At 46.0% G+C, this 14,284-nt stretch overlaps 2 protein-coding genes and 1 pseudogene across 3 annotated transcripts; 1 reads left to right on the top strand and 2 right to left on the bottom strand.

Annotated features, from left to right (window-relative positions):
* Nucleotides 1-136: 136 nt before the first annotated feature.
* On the bottom strand, nucleotides 137-1,228 carry LOC109461459 (V-set pre-B cell surrogate light chain 1). The gene is made up of 2 exons (XM_019757692.2): nucleotides 776-1,228; nucleotides 137-690 (listed from the first exon to the last, which is right to left on the bottom strand). Exons 1-2 carry the CDS (start codon nucleotides 819-821, stop codon nucleotides 272-274), a joined length of 465 nt encoding a protein of 154 aa, XP_019613251.1. The 5' UTR covers nucleotides 822-1,228; the 3' UTR covers nucleotides 137-271.
* PRAME (PRAME nuclear receptor transcriptional regulator) lies at nucleotides 147-13,963 on the top strand. 2 transcript variants are annotated; one of them, XM_074321447.1, is made up of 6 exons: nucleotides 147-281; nucleotides 8,418-8,495; nucleotides 9,025-10,591; nucleotides 10,960-11,259; nucleotides 11,695-12,285; nucleotides 13,168-13,963. In XM_074321447.1, exons 4-6 carry the CDS (start codon nucleotides 10,970-10,972, stop codon nucleotides 13,688-13,690), a joined length of 1,404 nt encoding a protein of 467 aa, XP_074177548.1. In that variant the 5' UTR covers nucleotides 147-281; nucleotides 8,418-8,495; nucleotides 9,025-10,591; nucleotides 10,960-10,969; the 3' UTR covers nucleotides 13,691-13,963. The 2 variants fall into 2 exon arrangements, with proteins under 2 accessions (XP_074177548.1, XP_074177547.1); XM_074321446.1 differs by having other exon boundaries at nucleotides 13,165-13,963.
* On the bottom strand, nucleotides 1,972-2,972 carry LOC141569189 (transcription factor BTF3 pseudogene; annotated as a pseudogene).
* Nucleotides 13,964-14,284: the final 321 nt, after the last annotated feature.

The following is a 14,284-nucleotide window of genomic DNA, read 5'->3' as shown; positions in this document are numbered from 1 at the left end:
AAGCAGACCATGACCAGCCAGTCCCCTGGGACCTTCCCCCTAGGTTGTTTTTTGGGTGTGCCTCACCCATTCTGAGCAGCTGGGGCCTTCTCAGTACAATTCAACACACCAATCAGACCAAACGCAGCAAAACAACTTCCCAAGATACAAGTAGCTTTAATCGCCCAATCCAGCCTCCAACAGGGCCTAACTGGCAAGGAGCATCTGCTATGGGCAGCCATGGCCCTCCGCCCTCCTCATCCTCTCTGAGGGATGCATGCCTCTTCTGTCTTTAGTTCACGGTAAGTGTGTCCTGGGGTGCCTGGGACACTGAAGCAGCAGGTTCCTTTCCTTCTGCACTCTCCCTCTCCATCTCCTTGTTGTCCTTCTCCAAGCCCTGGGCCCCCACAGCACAGTAATAAATAGCCTCATCCTCAGGCTGCAGCTCAGAGATACTCAAATACGCCGTGTTCTTGGTCACGTCTTTGGATCCAGAGAAGCGTGGGGGGACCTTGGGGCCCGGTTTCTTGTCTAAATGGGAGAAATATCTCAGCAAGAATCTTGGAGGGTGGCCCGGTCTCTGCTGGTACCAGTAGATGCTATAAATGCTGACATCATGGTCGCTGCTCAAGGTGCAGGCCAGTCGGATTGTGGTTCCAAGAAGCGAGGACATGGACGGTGGCTGATTCAGCACCGGCTGAAGGACACAACCTGGGGAGACAGAAGCACATGCACACCTGGGGCAGGGCAGGGCAAGGGAAGGAGCCAGGGAGTACAAGCTTTGGGGTGTTCTTACCTGTGCAGTGGGCGAGGAGCACCAACAATGCAAGAGCCCAGGACATGGTGCAGACGTGCAGAGCTCTGCCTCGTGAATTGTGCAGCCACAACTCCTGGGGCTTTCTACGGGGAGCTGGCCAGCATCCTCCTCCACCTTCTTAGGGGTGGGGCCATTGCACACCCAGTTCCAGCCACCGCCATCCCAAACTTTCTTGGGTTTGCAGCATCGGTTAGGGGAACGGTCCCATGGTGGCCTTTGTGACCCTTGCCTTGGCCCCATGGAAGCGTTTGGGAGGAAGCACCTGCTAGAAGCTCTCAGGCCAGTGCCCAGGAGGACAACCTGCAGGCTCAGGTCCCTGAGGGATTGTGACCTCAACGTCCCCCTAAGGAAGTGGAGCCCCACAGAAATTTCAGCACTTTCACGTTCTTTGCCTACAGCTAAGCATGATTGGATTTAGGGATGTGCTTTAAATGTTTAAGGGATTGATTACCTCATTCACTCAAGAAGAAAAACAATTTTTTAAAATAAAAAAAGGTAAACTTTTTTTAAATTAAAATTTTTATTTTTAAAATGTCATTCTTTTTCTAAATTTTATTTTTATTAGTTTCAGGTGTACAATACAACATAGTGATTAGACATTTATATACCTCACAAAGTGATAAATCCAATATGTCTATTACCCCTCTGACACTGTACATAGTTATTACAGTATTATTGACTATATTTCCTAGGCTGTACTTTACATCCCTTTGACTATTCTTTTTTAAATTATAGTTGCCATTCAATATTATTTTATATTAGTTTCAGGTGTACAGTGTAGTGGTTAGACATTTATATAAGTTATGAAGCTATCCGATCCCCCCAATAAGTCTAGTACCCACCTGACACTATACATAGTTCTTACAATATTATTGACTATATTCCCCATACTGTACTTTACATCCCCACGACCATTTTTTTTTAACTAGACAAAGAATTGTATTAACCTTTGTTTCAAACTATTCACAAGCTTCTTCACCTTAATTAGCTGTAAAGAATGATTTGTGTATAAGCAAAAACTGAAAACAGCTGCAGTGTCCATGGGGCTTGGGCTTAAAAATGTTAGCGATCGAGACTTTATCAGATTCATGAGCAGAATTTTAAAAAGCAGTCATAATATAAAATAACAGCTCTCAGTAACTTCAAGTTTTATCTTCTTCAGAAGTTGACTCAATTCAGTTTGCTTTACTCTTGGAAGCCTCATCAAATTCTCCACAAGATCTGGAATTTCATCATCATCATCATCCTCTCTAGAAGCAAGTGGTGCTTTCCATCCACAGATGGTTTGGGCAGAGCTTCAGCCAGTCTCCTTGAACTAGTCAGACTGTCTGCACCGAGCTGGTTTAAGATGCTGGGCAGCATTTCTGTCAGCTGCTTGGTCTCAGCGTGGCCTGTGATGGTGAAAGTGTTTGCTGCCAGACAGGCCCGAACATTAGGGTTGTTCAAGTGGATCACTTTCCTTGGTTTGTGAACATACTCATCTCTTCTGTACCAGAGATATTGTTTACCCCTAACTTCTTTAAGGAAAACTGAAGTATTTTTATCATCTGCTGTAGCTGTTCTATGAACGACCTTCTTTCTGCAAGCAGTTCCTCTCCCACCAACGTACACTTGTGCCTGCAGTTTGGCGAGTTTCTCCTGGTTCATGATAGTTTGTTTCATCAGGAAATGGGGCTGTGTGGGGGACTAGGGTTGGTGCTCAGGAGGTCTTGGGCAGACCAGCTGAGACTAAACGCACACACGTGGGGACGCAAGATGGCAGGTAGAGAGCCCCCGTGACTATTTTGTGACTATCAATTTGTACTTCCTCATCCCTTCACCTTTCTCACTCAATCCCCCAATCCCCTCCCACCTCGTAACCATCTATTGTCTGCCCACACTGAAATTATAGAGGACCATACCATCCATCTGTTATGGGAGTCTGGGTTCTTCTTGCCAACACAGTGAAGAATCAAGGTCAGCAAGGTTGGGGAGGGGGGGGAGAGAGAGGGAGAAACCAAGGTCCCTGGTATTAGTGATACATTCTCAGGGAAGAGAAGGGGCCTAGCCGAGGTGGGGGAGAAGGGGAGAGGAAGAAATAGAGAGAGAAAAGGGGAGCGGTGTTAAGCCATGTTTAGGCCAGGAGCAGAAACCTTATCTTAAAGGCCATCTTGTCTTGATCCTGTGTTGCTTTATCTCCTAGGGGCCTGTGATAGTAGACCTGGTGGGCCTGGGCAGTCAGGACAGCGACCTGGGGCCAGGGTGTGGAGCTGGAGGGCTTGGTCATGCCCTGAAACCCTTTGTCAACGATACAGCCTCATTTACCCCCTCCTATAAAACTCCATACCCCTTTTTGCTCGGGGAGGTTATGGTCTTATCTAGCCTGGCCTCCTGCTGCTCAAACACGCCAAATAAATTCTAATAGACCAGTTTTGTTCTCCTGTGACTCATTTCTCCAGCCAATTTTGGTCTCCTGCAACTCATTTCTCCAGCCATGCCTAATACATTTCTTATTTCAGATCCAGTGAGCAATGCATTATGAAAGTAAAATAGGAAATGCTTCCTTTTTATTTCTCCACTTTGAGTTTTAAACAATCATTGTCATACATATTTGTGTATGTTGTATGTTGACACTATAGATGAACAAAATAAATTTCAGTACATTTCTGATGGTTAATTTTTCTTTTTTTCACGTCAGGCCTTATTTACTCATTTACATCTTCCCCCTGATCTGTGTAGGTTATTAACAAACAAAATTCAGCAGAGTAAATTTAAAGATCTAATTGGCTTTAATTGAATGATTCATGAATCCGGTCATATCCAGTAAATAGAAAGGTGCTCTGAGGAGCTGTACAAAATACAAGGCTTTTATAAGCAGAAATGGGGTAGGACAAGAAAGTTAAAAGTAGATTGTTTTCAGGTCACCTTTCCCTAGGAGGAGGCAGGGTCTCTCTTCAGGCAGATTCCTCACTACCATATCTGTTGACTAGGAAATTACAGTCTGATTGGCTTAAAATTCTACTCCTGGGAGAGGCTGAAGCTGCAGTTGGATTAGGTATTAAATCTTGATGGGTCTTTTTCTTTTTAACAAAGCATTTAAGTGTAACTCTTGGTACAGTGAGACTTTATTTGCTTTTATGCATGGCCATTCTGACATTTTGATGAGACCAACAAGAAAAAAATTTAATAAGAGTTTATCTTTTTTATTTTAAACAATTGTTTTTCTTTCTTTGAAATTGTCTTTCTTCTTGAATAAAGTAATCAATCCCTTAAACATTTGAACTACATCCCCAAATCCAATCATGCTTGGCTGTGGGTAAAGAATGTGAAAGTGCGGAAACTTTCTCTTCTTTTTATCAAGCAATACACCTAATCAGGTTCATCTCATTGGTTCATATTAAAGGAGCTCTGGAAGAAAGAGACTCCCTCGCTTCCTCAGGAGAGCTGGAGGTCCAGACACTGGGAACTCCAAACTAACATTCTCTACCCAGCGTCCAGGGAAATTTTCTCAAGTTGCACATGCACATTAGTCAAAAGAGCTGTCCTGTAGTTAACTTTTCCTCTTTGTCATAATAAAAAACACTCCCTAGCAGGAGATTTAAGATACTAATAAGACATGCAATGCATGAAGTGGCATGTACGTACACTGCGCAGGTGTGTTGTGGGACCCACCTCAACATACTTTGGGGAGGGAGAAAGGAAAAAGGAAGGGGTGGCTCCCAATCCCAAGAGCCTATAAAACTTGTACCTATAAACCTCTGGGAGCTACATCCTTGCTCTTTCAGAGAGTGCTCCCGTAGTGCACCAAGCTTTCACTAAAATAAATATTTCTCTCTGCAAAACTGTTTTGCACACTCCCTTTATTTCTACCCTGAGGGCAAAGATCCCTACAGGGAAAATGGAGTCAGTCAGGCTCCCTCACTGGCCATCTGGTAGAAGTGACTTGGGGCCCGCTGGTTATATAAGATGGAGTGTTGCGCAGGTGCCATTCATCCTGATGATGTCACTGTTTGTGTGCTCTTGTGTAAGCACCTTGGCTGTGAGCCACTCTTGTCTCAGCACAGTATAAAAAGCCTGGCCACTATACAAGGCTGGCTGTGCCCAGAAAGCCAGTGAATAAAGCATGTCTACTCTGCCTTTGGCTCCACGTGTTTTCTTCCAGCTCCCAGAGTCGTGGACACCTTACACCAGAGTCACCACTCTCTCGGACAATCCCTGCACCAGTAACAACAAGAACTGTGGGATTGAATAGCTGGTGCTAAACTTGGTTGATACTACAGTAAAGGATAAAGACAGGCTGAGCACCAACAGGCAGCTGAAGCCACTCTCAGGGTCTCCTTGGTAGCATACAGAGGCCTTCATCTTCTACAGTGGGAGGGCAGAGAAAGCTAAGAATCAGACCCAGGAATTAATCTTCAGAGAGGTAGAGTTCCAAAGAAGGTTAAGCTCCCAACCCAGGCAGATCTGCTATGTCCAAGTCAGGGTCCTGGTTGGGAAACAATGGCACCCTAACATATTGATGGCATTATCTGCCTTGAGGCCCCCAAAATGAAATCCAGTTGTTCTCCTTAACCTTCTGAGCCTGCACAAATGGGCTAGCTCACCCTATTAAAAGCTAAACTCCTTCATTTGAATGCATTGAAGAGGCTTTTCTCATTAAGACAAAATGTGCCTTCCTCACTATCTTCCCCATTTTCCCTCCTGGCCAGTAACTAGAGCTAAGTCTCCAGAACAAACCGTAGGAGATATGCTTAGGCTGAGAAGGAAGAACAGGGACTACAACCTACAAAAAGCTATAAGACCTAACCAGCGTGTACCAGCTTAGGGGACTAGATGTATTGGACTAGATTATGAGGGTGTGTGATAAAGTGGGACCAGAACATTAAGATTGGGTAAGGTCAATTCATTGATTTGGGAGCATTCTTCTGAAATACAAGATTTAACATCCTGTCAGAGACCCCAGGAGTTTGTGAACTTGTTACTAGGATGCCTTCTAGAAGCATGAAAAAGCAATGGCCCATGCTAAGTGAGGTTGAAATTCTAGGATTGCTGTGACAGGTGGTAGCTGAAGGTTAACAGACTCAGGGAAGTTGGCAGGCTGGTACAGATACACTTATTGTGTAAGGTCAGAAAACCCAACCAAATGGTTCTATTCCGCAGAAAGCCCCAGCAAACACATCAATTAACAACGCTCTAGGAATATGCCAATGAGCAGGGCAGCAGCCTCACTGAACAGTTCAGTGATGGCACTGCTCTGTAGGCCAGTGCTGACAGTAAGAGTGGCTTGTACAGAATTAGACTCACAAACAGAAACAGGGTCACAGGACCCTGAAGCAACTGAGGTCAGGTAGTGGCATTTAACCATGAGAAGCCAAGGGGATACAATTACTGTAATGATCCATAAGGTCTGAGCGGCAGCCAAGTCACCTGATGCACAAAGAATTATGGAGATGGTTTAAAGAACGCAGTGTCCTTAGGTCCAAAATAGAAAGGCAGCCACCAAGAGTCATATTCTTACTATCAAAAGAAATCAAAGATGGATGATCAGAAGGCAGTCAGCCTGATAAAAAGGAATGATCTCTTGCCATGTTTCTAGACCTAAGTCAGTGTTCAGGCTTGAAACCCTTTGGTTAAAGAAGAGATCAGATCCCAGAAGGAAGGACCATGCAACACCGTGGCAAGGGGACTCAGTAATAATTTCCTCAAAAGAATATATATACAGTGTATTAGTTATCTGTTACTGAGCAACAAATTACCCCCAAAAACTTGGCAGCTTAATTTGTTATTTTTATTATCATCTCACATGGTTTCTGTGGGTCAAGTATTTGGTTGCAGCTTAGCTGGATGGTTCTCGCTCATGGTATCTCATGGGGATGCAGTCAAGATGTCAGCTAGGGATTCCTGTCATTTGACATTTCAATTGGGGCTGCAGTATCTACTTCCAAGGTAGCTTACTCATATGCCTGGGAACTTTGTGATGAGATGCTTCAGTTACTTGCCACATGGATCTTTCCATAGGACTCTTGAGTGTCTCCATGACATGAAAGCAAGCAATCCAAGAGAACACAAAGTAGAAGTCACAGTGTCTTTTATGACCTAACTTTGGAAGTCATACACTGTCATTTCCACAATATCCCATTGACAATCATAGAACTGCCTTATTCAGCATAGGAGGGGGCTTCACAAGGACATGAATACCAGAAGGCCAGAATTATTGTGACCATTTTGGAGGCTGGCTACCACACTTGGGTATCTGTAAATGAGGGGAATTGGAATATACAAGCAATTCGAGGATTGTTTGGACTATGGAAAGGGGGGTACACAAACAATTTGAATACTGTTGGACATAGGGGCAGAGCTGACATGATATCTGGAGATCTAAAACATTGTGGGCCCCTGTTAGAATAGAGGCATATGGGAACCAGGTGATAAATAGAACCCTGGCCAACATCCAGCTCACAATGGGTACACTGTGTCATTACCCAGTTTGCAAATGTATAATTGGAATAGAATGTTTGGAAGTTGATGCAATACCCACATTTTGTCTTTCATCTGTGGGAGAAGAACTATTGTGATGGGGAAGACCAAGTGAAAGCCTCTGTAACTGCCTCCTCTCCCCCCATCCCGTCAAAATAGTAAATAACAATACCACATCCTCAGAGGGGTGACAAAAAGTTGTTTCACTCTTAAGGATGTAAAGGACTCAGGAGTGATGGTCCTTGTCATATTTCCATTTAATTCACCTATCTGTAGAAACCAGATTCATCCTAGAGGTTGGCTGAGATGTCTATAAACTCACCCAAATAGTAGCCCCAATTGAATCTGCTATGCCGATGTGCTCTCTTTGATTGAGCCGATTAATGAAGCCTCAGCTATGTGGTATGCAAATATTAATTGGCAAGTGTGTTCCTTTCTATCCCTATCAGATACTCTTTGCATTCACATGGAACAGATAGATGACAGTATACATTTAATTTTGCCCCAGGGTTATACCATTGCACACTCTGTCATAGTCCAAAGAGATCTGAACTGTCTACCATCTGGGCATCCACAGAACATAGAGTTGATTCACTACTTTGTTGACATCATGCTAATCAAGTTAGATTAGTAAGAAATGCCTGGCATGTTGGAGGCCTGGTAAGAAACATGCTGCAGAGAGGAAATAATCCATTATGAAGATTCAAGGACCTGCCATAGGAGGACAATTTTGAGCACCCCAGTAGTTGAAGGCAGGCTGGGTCATATCATCCAAAGTAAAAGATGAATTATCACATTTTGCACCTCCTACGGTGAAGAAGGAAGCACAATGCCTGACAGAACTCTTCAAGTTTTGGAGACAGCATATTCCACATCTGGAAACACTTCTCTTGCCGGTATACTGACTAACACAAAAGGCTGCCACATATGAGCACAGCCCAGAGTAGGAAATTCTATGCAGAGTAACAAATTCCAGGCTGCAGTGAAAGTAGCCCTGCTCTTTGGGCCATAAGACTTGCCAGAATTGAGGGGACTGGAGATATCAGTGGTAGGAAAAGGTGCCATGTGGAATTCTCCAGTTGGAGAAACACAACACCGGCTTCTAAGGGTCTGGAGCAAGGCTGTGCAGTCTGAAGGGGTGAATTATATGTGTTTCGTAAAACAGCTTTTGCAGTGCTGCTGGGCCCCAGCGGAGGACCATGAAACATGAGGTGACTGCATATCCAGCACTGCTTGTCATGAGGTAAGTTGTGTCAAACCCAAGTCATAAAGTTGCTTAGGCCCAGCGACCACTTACTGTTAAACACAAGAGTCCCATTGAGTTGTAAGCTGTGGCTTCCACCTGGACACTTTATTCTCTTTGTGTCCCCCATCCAGTGGACAAGGAAAGGAGCCTTCCTCTTGGTGGGGGAAACTGACCCAGGTCATAAGGAGGAGAGAGGGGGTAGGGAGGAATATGTTTGACTCCCAAGCAATTCATTTAGGTGCATCTTGGTATCTCCTTGTCCAGTTGTGACAATAAAAAGACAAGTGCTGCAACCCTAGCAAGAGAAGGCATGGGGACTAGGGGCTCAGACCCCTCAGAGATGAAGGTCTGAGACAGGCCACCTAGTGAGCTAGCAAGGACAACAGAGGTGGTAGCTGATCATGAGAGGAATCTACAAGGAATGGTGCGGGAAGGAGAAGAGGAGTATCCATTGCAGCCCCAAGACCAGGTGCAGTGGTCAAGGTTATAAGTTGTCTTGCCGGCCCTCCTCTTCTGTTTCCTCCAGGATTCAAAGCCGCTGAAACCCCAGAGGAGCCTCCTCCCAAACAGATGAAGTGCATTTGGGCAGTGCACGTGATAGGAGTAGGCCAGCAATTAATCCTGGTTTTCATGGGCAAGAAAACTAATGGCTAAGATTGTTGGCTGCTCGCAGGAACCAGAGGCCTCAGCCTTCTGTCCCCTACGAAGACATCAATGTACATACTAATGAAGAGATTGGTAGTTGGACTTACTTCTGCTGAGTGAGGGGCATGATGCTCTGTCCTCAGAAGAGGGGCAAGGGTGGAGATACCCCTGAGGGTCTCAGGTACGAGGCTTCCTTTGGGCTGTTCCTTCAGAGAAATGGGACATTTTCGAAGCACAAAGGGGCGGATTTAAACTCATCGCAGCCACCTTGGCAGGACAGGCTCTAGCTGCTTCAGAGGAGCTCTGCCTTCAGAACAATTGGTGGATTGTGACAGGGGCCTGGTGCTTCCCTCTCCTGCCCTGTCCGCTCCATAGGCTGCCTACCAGGCCTGAGCCTCTCTCAACAGGTGCCCCTTCTCAGTCATACAAACGTGGAAAATGCTCCAGTAGAGAAGGTTCAGTCAGGTCATAATCTAGTGTTTTGGGTGTTCAAATGATCATTTACTAAACCTGCCCTAGCAAACCCCCAGAATCCCCATGGAAGGGCAGCCTGCTGTAGGATGAGGGCTGAGGGCTGCTCCTGGGAGCAGCAGAGCACAGTCAGGGTAGGCACTGCGGGAAGGTTGGGCCCAAGGCGTGGACTGCTGGCTGTGCTGGTGGTTGACGTACATGCACACGTTTGTAGACTCCATGAGTGCCTCAGTGCTGACCATGGTCTCTGGTTCCTGCCTGGGGGCCATACTTGCACAACTCACTCCTGAGGCCTTTGCAGGTTCTGCATTTCATTTCTTACTGACTTCACCACACCCCTAGGCTTAGGTTTCGGCTTCTGTGGTCTGTGCTCTAGTTCCTCTAATCCACCCTTTTCCAGATTCCAAAACTTTGCTTTTTCCGAGGAGCAGGGATATCTAATTCATTCTGTTTGGCTTTCCAGTTTTAGATTTTCTTTTACCTCATTTGGTTTTTCAGGTGGCAGCTCAGAGGCCTCGTGTTCAGTCGTCCAATTGTAATCAGAAGTTCACGGATAGATTCTTTAATGTGTCACTCCTTTTGCTCCTGGAAGAAACCCTTTGTGACCCTGCTTCTTTATTAGATGCTGCTTGTTTCCACTTGGTAATAGTTTATTAACGACTTTTGTATCTATACTTATACATGGAATTATACTATAATTTTTCTTTCTCTTGTCTTTTTCTGACATTTTGTCAAAATTTTACCAGCCCCATAAGAGGAGTTTTATATCTTGTTGATTTTTTTTCTTTTTGGAAAATTATTTTCTCATCTCTGAATTGTATTGAAACCTGGTAGAATGTGTGTAGGAATGTACTTCATAGAGTGAGAAGAAGGAGGGATCTGAACATGTGGAAAGTTGCAGTTACTATTTTAGAAGCCCTGCTCACCACAGAAGGCAAACAAAACCTCAAGAGCTGACCTCTTACCATTAGACTAAGGTAAGAGATTGATTATTCAGTCATGTTCCTTAAAATCACCTTGGAGGCGATGATGATTTGGGAGAAAGTTCAAGAAATTAAGTTTGAAAGAATTTATACTCTTTGATGCTCAATGAGGGGCAGAGATAAAACCCTAATTATTCTAATTTCAGCCAGCTGGTATCAGGGTCAGGGACACTGAGCTGACAGCATCAGAGAAAGAGCTGGAGATTTGTGACTAAAAATTGCAGAGTGGAAGGAGGAGTGGGGACAAACTGGAGTCTCACTTCCTGCTGTGAAGGGTGGTTGAGGCCTGGGTAGTCCTGGCCCAATAGAAGGAGGCCGAGCACTTTGAAAACCACTCAGGATTTTCCCTTACCTTGTGTCAGGCCAGTGGAGATGAGCAGACAAGCCCCACTCAGTCTCGTGGATCTTGCAGCACAGAGCCTGCTGAGTGATGAAGACTCAATTGTACGTGCCCTGGAAGAGCTCCCTGTGGACCTCTTCCCAACACTGTCCATTGCAGCCTTTGATGGGGGACACACGAAGACCGTGACAGCAATAGTGCAGGCCTGGCCCTTCCCCTGTCTCCGTCTGGGATCCTTAAGGGATCAGTCAATAACTCAAAACCTGTTGGAAGCTGTACTAGATGGGCTGGAATTGGTTCCTACCAACACTGCTTGCCCCAGGTGACTGTAAAGATGGGGTGCTGGTAGGGGCACAGTGAGTGGAGTAAGGAGTTGGATTCAGCAATATGGGGACCATGGATGTGCCAGAATCTCCTGGTGGTACAACCATCCTTGGGAGGCCTTGAGGCCATAGCTCAGAATCCATTGAAGAAGAAAGACCTGCTGTAGTTGGGAGCTGATCACGCTACTGAGGTGTTGGGAGGGTGGTGAGGTTCCTGGGTGGTATCCCTAGACTATATAAGGGATGGGGACTGAGCAGGATGAGGGTGGATGAGGACGGAAGAATGCACTTAGAAGACATGGCAGATGGCAGTGGGTAGGGCTGCTGGCTGGCAGAGAAACCCCTTCTTAGAGTCTGCTGCTGCTGATCTCGTACCAGCTCTGCCATACTACCCTGAAAATCACAATCTCAGCTCTCTCCCTCATTCCCTACAGGAGATCGAAGCTGAAGGTGCTGGATTTTACCCATGATTTTGAGCGCGCCAACTGGGAGAAGTGCTCTGAGACCTCTCCTGTACCCTTCGTCATCACGCACATGCTGGAAGAGCCTGAGGCAGACCAGCTTATGCCCAATTCCAGAGAACAGCCTCAGTGTGATCGAGAACCAGTGCAGATACACACAGACCTTTTCTTAGATGGTTTGTTCGGTTTCTTCCACCTGTCTGGGTTCCCCTTTCACATATTGCAGAGAGTCGAGAAGAGCCATGGCTGTCTGCGGCTCTGCTGTCGGACTCTGGTCATTAACCAAGTGCCATTCCACAGCCTCGTAGAGATCCTGGGAGTGCTGGAGCTGGAGGCCATTCGAGAGCTGAGGCTTCATCACAGGAGTAGGTTTTGCTTCCAGTCAGATCTAATCCGGTTCTTCACCCAGGTAGGGCAGATGAGCAACCTGGGCAACCTCATCATGAGCCATATCCCTTGGGATTTCCCTGCTGACTGTTTCTCCCTGTTGAGGCCATTGGGCCACCTCCAGAAGCTCCATCTCATCTTTGGCTGTCTCTCGGGCCAGCTACGTAAGATGCTCAGGTGAGTGTGTGGAAGGTCCCCCTGAAGGTCTAAAGGCCAAGGTCCTGGAACACTCCTCTGAGCATTACTCTTTCAAAGCAGAGACAAGCCTCGACTTCTTCTTCCATGAGTTCCTGCAGAGTCATTAATGGACATAGACTTCAAAGCTGGGGTCCTGGGATTTATGTCTGAAATTGGCATCTCATCCCCTCACTCATTTTTTCATTCATTCATTCGAGCACTTAGTCCATGCCGAGCATAGAGCTAAATAAGAATGGATATAAAATTCGGAAAAAAATCAGCCAGAATCTCATTGTCTTGGAGCTTGCACAGAATAAGTTTGTTCTGTTGTGAGGGTGTTATCTGAGGGAGGCAATTGTCCCAACAACATCCAAGCCCGGTTGATTTGGTCAGCGCGCTCCCCTCATTTACGTCTCTTAGACTTCTCTGTGGCATGTCCTGGAAGAGGGAGCTGTTCTCCTGAGTTCTGGTCTTTGGGTGAATAGGAGTCTGGGGAACCACCTTCCTAAACCTTCCTCGCAGTAAAAACCTAGCCCTTGCCATGTGTAGGAACTATATCTAAACTCCATTAATGCCTAAACAATGTATGGAGCATGAGTGATCATTGTGTTTACATGGCGTGTGAGGAGGCTGAGGCTAAGAGAGGTCAGTGTGCCTGACAGCACACTCTGAAAATGGGAGAGGTCCTGTTGGGAACGGGAAAATGTTTGACTCCAAGCTCTATGTTCTTAACCAGTACAGAGGACTGGCTCCCGCCATATGCATCTAGACTGAGGTAGGAGTAGTACACATTTCTCAGGTCAGATTTCTAGGCCTTTTCCAAATGTACTGGTGCTCCACCCCAATTTCCAAGAAGTAACTGTGTCTGTCTCTCCACAGCAGCCTGCAAAAACCATTGGAGACTCTGGTGATCAATGGATGTAGGCTTACTGAGAATGACATCACCTACTTGTCCCAGAGCATTCATGCCGCACGCCTGAAGGAGTTGGTGCTGTGTAGCAATAACCTGTCCGAAACAGTTCCTGGGCCCCTAGAGGTTCTGCTGGCTGAAGTGTCGGGCACCCTACAGCACCTGAACTTGAGAAGCTGCCGGTTGAAGGAAGCCCAGCTCCGAGCCCTCCTGCCTGCCCTGTGCTGCTGCTTCTGTCTCCGCTCCCTTGTCTTCTTTGACAACGTCATCTCCACGTCAGGCATCATGAACGTGCTGCAGCACTTAGCGGGGCTGAAGGAGCTGAAACGTGTGCAGTATCCCGTCCCTGCTGAATGTGTCGTCTACTTGGACGAATACAGGTGGGAGAACCTCAACAGAGTGGAACTGGCCCGGGTGCACACCAAGTTGCAGGAAATGTTGCAAGCACTACAGCGGGCTGACATGGAGTTGACTAATTCTACCTCAATGGCCTGACTCATGAAAATGCACAGCTGACCTGATGGGGAAAAAAGAGCAGCAGTGGGTCTTGGAGCTGTGGCCGTGGATTTCCTGAATGGACAGAGTGGCTTTAAAGAAAACGATCAAAACAAGAAACACTGTAATGAACACTCTAGTGGTGACTGCTATTTCTGGATAGAGCAGGAGTTCAATTCTTTATGAACTCGACAGACAATGGTAAAAAAATATGTATCTATACACCGTGCAACTGAACACTTGTTGTTCAATATTGGGAATAAAAAGACAACCTCTGCCAGCCCTTGTCCTTCTGGTCTGTTTGCCCGAGTTCCCTTTCATTCGGCTTCAGTATTCCCACTTTGAACAACGAGCAATTGGGTGAATTTCTTCTCGAAACACTATGAAATAGGATAATAGAAGTGTTCATGTAAGTGTAAGGTACTCAGCACAGAGTTTTCATTCACTCATTTATTCAACAAATATTTGTTGACTTGCTGCTTTGTTCAGAAACTGCTCTCCCTGGGAAATATAGAGGTAAAACATTCAAGGTTTCTGCTTTCGAAGAACTTAGCTTTGAAGGGGAGTGGGGACCACTAAACAAATCAGCAAACC

Source organism: Rhinolophus sinicus, linkage group LG16 (genome assembly GCF_036562045.2).
Source record: "Rhinolophus sinicus isolate RSC01 linkage group LG16, ASM3656204v1, whole genome shotgun sequence".
Taxonomy (NCBI): Eukaryota; Metazoa; Chordata; class Mammalia; order Chiroptera; family Rhinolophidae; genus Rhinolophus; species Rhinolophus sinicus.
The sequence above is the reverse complement of the archived record's forward strand: the minus strand, read 5'-3'. Positions and strand labels throughout refer to the sequence as shown.